An 8,027-nucleotide genomic window follows, 5' to 3' on the forward strand; every position below is an offset into this window, starting at 1 on the left:
TATCAAATCCGTGAATGCAGACTGACCAAACAAAGCAGCCGTCACTCAGCTGGCATCTCTACCTGCCTTTGACAATTTTTGCTAGCTCTGGAGCTCTCTATGGCTGTCTTTCTCTCCTCCTCTCTTTATGCTTCTCCTCTACCAGCCTGGAATAGAGATCAATGAGCACAAACATACTCCCCGCACATTTATTTTAGAGAAATTTGTCCTTTGTCCCTCTTTCTCCCATTGCTTATGAAACCCTGACGACGTCTGACCCTATGCCAATTCCCAAAACCATTCTCTCTGCTTCTGTTCCCAAGCCCCCACATGTTTCTTTCTGAGAAGAGCAACCAACCATGCTGATCCATGTTCAGGAGAACTCATGCCAATCATTCTTAGCTAAGCCCTAGGCCTAACAGAGCAGCCTGGGCTTTGCATCAGGCTGATTCCCTCTTGAATACTTTCCTCTTTCAAAATTTCCCACAAATCTCAAATGTCTTGACTCATCCTCCTCGCCCTTGCTCTTTACAAGTAGCATCGTCTACTTAATGAGAAGACCTAGGCCTTCCATAGTCTCTTTATAACAAATTTTCTCCAGATTATAGATTAATCCTTTTTTCCCCCCACACCATTTCAAAGGAAAACATTTCCAACTCTCTAAAGCCTTTCCAGAATTTGACTCTTTCAGCTCCAAGTGCTCACCACAACACATAAAAAAACCCAAACCAACCCATGTTGATCCCTCTGTCCTGAGCTTTCTTCCCAGTAAGGTGTCATGCCATCCACTACCTCCCTGACAGGGAATTCTTCATCTGTGACTCTGACAGTCACCTCCGCCTAGTTACAAAGCCGGTTTCCAGCTACTTATTGGTGACTAAGACTAATGCCAAGTTCCCTGGACCTAACATAATCAAAACAAGACTTCAGGGCTCCTACATGCTGCCATGCTAGTGACAGAGCAAAGCTATAGACTGCCTTAAATTCCTACCTTTTCAACAGCTTCCATACTACATATAACACAAACACAATAATAATACCCATTTATTTCATTAACATGTGTGAAAAATGCACTTGAGTGCAAAATAATCAAAGGTAAGTAAAAGCCAAGGAGCTCCGGAAGGTAGGCAAGTGTCATCCTGTTGACACTGCTGTTCTTAAATCTGTTTCTTCCCTGTCTCCCTCACTGGTGCTGTCCTAGGTCTTCTACTCTTTTCCAGGCTATCACAGTGACCTTCTAGACAGTTGCCACCTCTACTCTTGGCCCTATCTCCAAAATCACCCTTTCAACTGTCATCTGGCTTGTTCTAAAAACGTGAATTAGGTCTCCTACTTTCCTCTTCTAAAGAACCTTCAATGGCTCACTAATACTAACAAGGAAAATGTGCATATTCCTCAACAGAACAATCAAGTCTCCTGACAGAGAGTGTACACAGTCTTTGTTGTTGTTTGCACTGTCATTTTCTGCCCCTTCACAAAGCCCATGTAATTACCTGTCTGGAGCATCCAGCATTCTGTGATCAACCCTCCTGAGTGAGGCATGTATCCTATCTTCTCAGCACTGAGTCCTACTACCATGCTTCCAAGCCCAAGTTACATTAAACTTTCTTGAAGATTTTGCCAAATCCCCAACTAGAGATGCTTTGTGTCTTCCAATTTCTGTTGTTAAACATTCTTTGTGCCTCTGTAATGGTAACTTTTTTTTTTTAGCATGCTAGCCATTTGCCCAGTTTGTACCAGCCTAAACCATAAAATATGGTTTTTTTCCTACTGTTCAATTTGGACAATTCAAACTCTTCAAATACTTTACGCAACACATAGGTATATCACTGTAAACTCACTCCTTCCTTCTTCTTTCCTTCCTTCCCTTTTCTCTGACCCTTTGTTCTTGGAATTTTTTCTACTTTGCATTTTTTGACTCATTTAGTAAAGGGGAAGACAATGAAATGCTGTCAAGCTGTGCCCTCCTAGAGCTGAAGTTATAAAATCAACATTGCTCCCTTCATACATATGAAAGAATAAGGACTTTGGCTTTCAAGGTGCTTAAAAATGTCCCTACATCCCCCTTTAAATCCAGACAAGTCCCCATCTATTTTCCTCCTTTTCTCTGTCCTTCTTCAAGCATATACATGAGAAGTGTTGTAAGAGATAATGGGTTTACTTTTATTCTTCATTATTTGTCTGTGGTTGCCAGTGTTGTAATACTATGTTGTCAGGGATTTATCATAAAAAGCATGAAAGTTTTAATAAAATTTATTGCCAACAATTTTTGGAGATTTATTAGGGAGCTAATTATAATTTATCACTGTTTCTAGGAGAAAAAACATAATCCAGGTTCTAAGAGTCCAGCATATAAATGAACAGGACTCATGTGAAAGCTGAGGGCTATCTTCTGTGACTTGTTACAGAGTAGTTTCTCCAAGAAGCTAGGAAGGGATGCAGGACAAGGATATCTACCCAGGTGGCAAAGGGAGTATCAGGATCCTGTTCATTGTGGAATGCTTTCAATTTTCCTCTTCTATCTCTTTTTATAATACTTAAGACTTCCTTTATTTTAGAATATATGATTTTGAAGCTCAGGAGTACTTTGAGAGTGAACTGAGGTATAGAACCAAAATTTGGGAGAACATCAGTAGAGAGTTTGCATAGAGTAACAAAATTCAAATTTTGGACTTGTTTTTATAGCTTTATGAAGAGTCTCTGTTCTACCCACCTCCCCCAACCCGTTCACCCCCTGATTATAAAAGAAAAGACTTCTTTTTTTGTTTGTTTGTTTGTTTGTTTATTTTGTTTTGTTTTTGAGACAGAGTTTCTCTGTGTAGCTTTGGAGCCTTTCCTGGAACTCACTCTGTAGCCCAGGTTGACCTTGAACTCACAGAGATCCACCTGCCTCTGCTTCCCAAAAAAAGTGCTGGGATTAAAGGCGTGTGCCACCACTGCCCGGCCTAAGAAAAGACTTCTTAAAAATCAATATAATGTGTCTTTTTGTAGATAAAGCTCTAAATTAATAAGCCTTAGCCTTAGACAGAATCAAGTAGCACCTAGAACGTGTGTGTAGGTGCAGATCCATTGGTTTTCTGCCTACAGAATCTGATTATGCACCAGAGTCAAGACAGAATTCCTGCTGGAGCCCAAGGAATAAGGACAGAAGATTTTCTGTCTAAGCCATTACTGACCTTGAGCCAGGTCATTCATTATTGTTGGAACGTGATTTCTAGTGCCCTGTAGGATGCTGAGCAGGATCCTACCCCTGGCCTTTCTGCTCACCAGATGTTGATAACATCCATGGCCATATTAGGATCACCTAACATTGCCTCCAGATATAGTCAAATGTCTCCCTGGGGGCAAAATCATCTCCCTGGTTGACAGCAATGACAGAAGCTGTCCAAAGGAAACACATTTTTGAGAAATACCATTTGTAATAGAGATAAAATAACATGAAAGAAGTAGAGAGATTCAGATATATACAAGCTTCCATTATATAAATTGAAATAAACAGGCTTCCTCCAAAGGAAATCTGATTAGCTTTATAAACTCCTGACAACTCAGCTAAGCTTCTAAGTCAGAGCTCTCCTTATGCAGTTTCAACTTGAAGAGCCTCTCCCTCGCTTCTATTTTAGATTATTTTTAATTAACTTCACTGGCATTTTGCATCCTGCTATGAAAAGTCCGCCTAATAGTCTCAGAGGACTCTCCCTAGAGAGGAGAGTACATTAAATCACACATTATCACATTAAAGTATATACCAGCATTGAGTCCAATGGTCTACATCTTGGCAAGTGCAGTAGGGTGGGGGTTGGGGTGGAAGCAGACTCAAGTGATTCACAATATCCAGAGCCTATTAACTTCCCTGCATCTGCCCCATGTGAAAAGGTTGTATTGATTCTCAACTTCAACCACATTTATCACAATGGCAGACATTTTACAATGTGTGCTCCACCCGATTTCTTGTTCATCTCTGTGTGTGGGACAACCGCTGCATGGCGCAAGCCCCTTAGATGCTTTGGGAGACCTTTCCCTCACCTATAAATAAACAGACTGGAATAAAGTATTCCTAAAGATTCTGTTAGGTATAAATCACAAACTTCTGAATGAAGCACTTCAAGTTAAAAGGTTCTTTCAGTTACAAGACTGCGTGATAACAGAAAGCATTTAGATGCTTAATCAAAAAGAAATGAAATGGTAGTGTGAGGAATCATACATACAAACCCATTTTCTCTTAAAACAAGATGTTCGGCCCAAATGGCCTTTCACCTACTAAGGCATTTATATAGGAATTTTGCATGGGAACACAACTCAAGATTTCAGAAGCTAGCCATAAACAGGAAAATCATTTCAAAACACATTAACTTTCTGTTTTCAAAATCAGAGGCCAGATCTAGTCTCCAGGTATGGTTGTTACTTTATCAAAACCAAATAAAATAAACCACTCAATTAGTTCCTATAAAATGTTGAAACAATACACATGAGCATCTAGATTTCCAGTAGCACTGGGGACATCAGAAGATAGGTACCCACATAGCAGTCCTTAGTTGGAACTAAGCAGCCCACCAGCTCTCCTAGTTCCTGAATCTCACTGCCACCTGGTCTGCCACCTGTCCTGGTTCCCACTTACAGCATGCAAGTCCCTTACTCTGTACCACCTTTTAGCACATTCCAGGAAGAGTTCTGGTATCTATAATGCTTTCAAAGCAATAAAAAAGCTCCCAGAAGAACAGCAGAAAAGTAAAAGTTAGGATCTGTTCTCTCAGTAAAGACAACCTTTCTAGCTCTATGTTGAAAAGTACAGTGGGTTACTCTGTTAAATTTCTAAACACCATCTTAAAGGGCATAAAACTGATTCCAAATATGATTGGATATTTAAGCCAGATTAAAAAGCCCTAAAATTACTTCCAACTTTTAAGAGTTATTCCTTGGGTTAACTTAATGGATAGTTCATTGCAACACACTGGTGTTCCATATATGACCACAGTGCATATAATATGTATGCTTAACTCTGCAGAAAACATGTTGGTATTTTTTTTCAAAATTACTTTCTGTGTATGTCCCTAAAGTATTATATTTTTCTCACTAAATTCAATGTACAGAATTTGAAAACAAGGTTTCAATTAACTAAACAATATTCCTACTACACTTAGACACCATGTTTTGTTCTTCAGAAAGGATAACAAAGAATCCAATGATGGGGAAGAAGGTAGGAAAATTGGGAGAAGGTTCATTTTCAGATACAACAGGACACTGATTTTCCATAGAGAGAGTGTGCGTGTTGTATATAGTCAGCATTTAACCTCAGGCCCTTTTAGATGCCTTGCTTCTTGTACTCAGATCATGTGATGCTGGGCAGCTTTGTACTGCACAGGTGTACCAGGTTATCATGGCAAGTTCTTCTAGCTGGTTCAAGAAATCCATTAACATTGAAAACTGTGTGTATTAACTATTTCCAAATGAAATTGTTTTCTTTGGGTGTTTCATGTTGATTTTCGGTCTGAGCATTGTTTAATACTAGTGATTAATGGCTCAAGTGGGAGTATAAACAGGCTATCAATGAGTCCTGATGACTACTGAGGACATGCCTAATGACAGTAAAATGACTTGTTGACAATTCAGTGTGTGTAAAATGGGCTGCTTCTGAGAAAACGTATGTTTATCATTTTTAGTTCCTTGCTTTTCTGCAGCTAATCATTGGAATTCTCTCTGTTTAGGAAAAGAAATGAGTCATTCTTCTAAAACAAAATGATGAACATAACTCAATTTAACAGCCCCAGATGCCAGAACACTTCAATTTAAGAATGGAGGTTTTCTGCTTTTATCTACTAGGGTTAGAACAGCATATTCTTTTCCACTCTTTTAATTTTCTGAAAAACAAAAAGCTTAAGACAACATATATTGGAGTCCTTGGGGGAGGGGCAGATTTTAAATATGCTTAAAATCCAGAGGACACAGTTTTGGAGACCTGGGAAGTTAACTGGTGCATGCCAGTCAGAGCTCTCCTCATTCGAATTGTCCTTACAGGAAGAGGTAAGAGAAATGAAAGTCTGGCTCTGCCAACAAGGAGCACCTGAACTATATAACCTTCAAAGAAGACACAGAGTTTTAAAATGTGTGGAGGTTCCCCAGGAGCAAAAGTATTGTTTTCCCTTTGCAAGAACACAGAAGAGCTAATGCATCCCTGGAACTCGATTCTTTTGAAACATGTTTATTTCAAAACAAAAGTTATTGAAAACATATGCAAGAGCCATTCCAAAAGCAAGTGGTCCCAGAAACCTGGATGGTTAATCTGGTGGCAGAGTATACCCCACAAGAACCAGAAAGATGAGAGAGCCCATGCTTGTTCAGAGAGCAGAGACAACCCTGCATGAGGAAATGGCATAAGAACTTAAAAGAACTAAACAAGGGAGGGTTCGAGACCTCACCCCTACTCCCACCTCCCTACCCCCACCCCAAGACGCAGGCTAAGAAACACAGAGGCAGAAGGTAGAAGTCATCTAGTCATCTTGTTTCTCACAAGGAAGGGGGAGTGGAGGGACCAGGGACCCCGCCCTCCTATCCGGTTGTTGATCTGGGGCAGGGATCCTTGGGCAAACTTGTTGAAGTAACATGAAGTGTGCAAAAGTTCACAACTACGAGGCTGGACCCCATCCTCAGAGCACCACCACTACTGCCACCACCCCGTCCGTAGGTGTGCAACCACAGCCCAGAAGCTCGCAATTTGCGAGCGCTCACTCACCGAGGGCCGGGGAGCCCAGCCGGCCGCCGCCCGCCTCGGCCGCGCACTGCTGCCCCGCGGGCCCCGGAGCGAGGGCTTCGCCCGCCCCGGACATGGGCTCCGAGCCCGCGCCGCGCCGCCTTCTGCAGCCGCCCGCGGGGCGCCCGGACCCCGGCTGCTTAGGTGTTGGGTGCAGGAAACTGACTGCTTCTGGCGGGAAAAGCGAAAGGGACAGCAGGACGAACTGTTTTTAGAGAGCAGCACGCTGCCGCGCCGGGCCATTCCCTCCCCCTCCGTGTCCCTCCTCCAACTCCACCCCGGGGAAGTTAGGATTTGAAAGCAACTAAGAGGAAGGTGCGAGCGGGACGCGCGGGGCGGGAGGGGACGCGCGGGGACCTGGGAGGCAGAGCGACCCGAGGGAGGGGACCCGAACCCCCTCCCCCGACGCGCAACCTCCACCTACCTCAGCATCGCCCCCACTCCAGGCCGATCCGAGCCCCTTCCTCTCGTTGCCAGCAGTCAGCGAGGCTAGGGCAGCGGCCCCATCGCGTCCGGGCGGCCTGACGACTTCCCGCCGCCCCGGGCTCAAGCCAGACGTCCCAGTGGCCGCGACAGTGGCAGCCGCCGGCGCTGACTCTGCGCACTCCGCCCCCTCCCTCCAGCCAGCTCACTCGGGCCAGCCCCGCGCTGGGAGGACTTCAGGATCCACTTGTGCCTCTCTTTCACCCTCAAGCTGCCACTCCTACAATCTTCAAACACTTCTCTCTCTGTGGCTCCCTTTCATCATATCCGGATTGGGGTGGCCTCGAACTCTTGGCAGACAGCCCCGCGGCTGGGGGCGGCTCGACCTGGGTTTGGCCCTGCTCTCCCTTGTGGAAGGAGCTGTCTGGGTCAGGAGGCCAAAGCTGGACAGGCCTGATGCAGACTCTCCACTTCAGGCCCATAGTGGTTTGGGAAAACGGGGTGGGGGGTGGCCTTGGCAGTTCTGATGCCCCCAGACAATGCCGAAGAGTTGCCCCATTTTCAACCCTGCCCTCCAAAGAACTACTAAATGTAAAGGAATAAGCCGGGTGGTAGTGGCGTACGCCTTTAATCCCAGCATGCGGGAGGCAGAGCCAGGCAGATCTTTGTGAGTTCGAGGCCAGCCTGGGCTACAGAGTGAGTACCAGGAAAGGTGCAAAGCTACACAGAGAAACCCTGTCTCGAAAAACAAACAAACAAACTAAACAAAATGAATGCTCCAGGGAAACAACCTTTAAAACCAAGGGAGGGTGTGTGTGTGTGGTGTGGTGTGCTTGCACACATGCTCTGACGTTCCTGATAATATGATAACACATGTATT

General features: G+C 44.1%; 1 protein-coding gene across 3 annotated transcripts in view; it reads right to left on the reverse strand.

The window, feature by feature from the left end:
- Window positions 1-7,388, reverse strand: part of Mdfic (MyoD family inhibitor domain containing) — an 81,688-nt gene extending 74,300 nt beyond the window's left edge. The window contains exons 1-2 of one of the 3 annotated variants that reach the window (XM_036181742.1): window positions 7,149-7,388; window positions 6,707-6,892 (exon numbers count right to left, since the gene is read on the reverse strand). In XM_036181742.1, coding sequence (XP_036037635.1) covers window positions 6,707-6,800 — 94 coding nt within the window. In that variant the 5' untranslated portion in view covers window positions 6,801-6,892; window positions 7,149-7,388. Of the gene's footprint in view, window positions 1-6,706; window positions 6,934-7,148 lie in introns of those variants that run through there. The other 2 variants (XM_036181741.1, XM_036181743.1) reach the window with 2 other exon arrangements.
- Window positions 7,389-8,027: the final 639 nt, after the last annotated feature.

This window comes from Onychomys torridus, chromosome 3 (genome assembly GCF_903995425.1).
Source record: "Onychomys torridus chromosome 3, mOncTor1.1, whole genome shotgun sequence".
Classification (NCBI taxonomy): domain Eukaryota; kingdom Metazoa; phylum Chordata; class Mammalia; order Rodentia; family Cricetidae; genus Onychomys; species Onychomys torridus.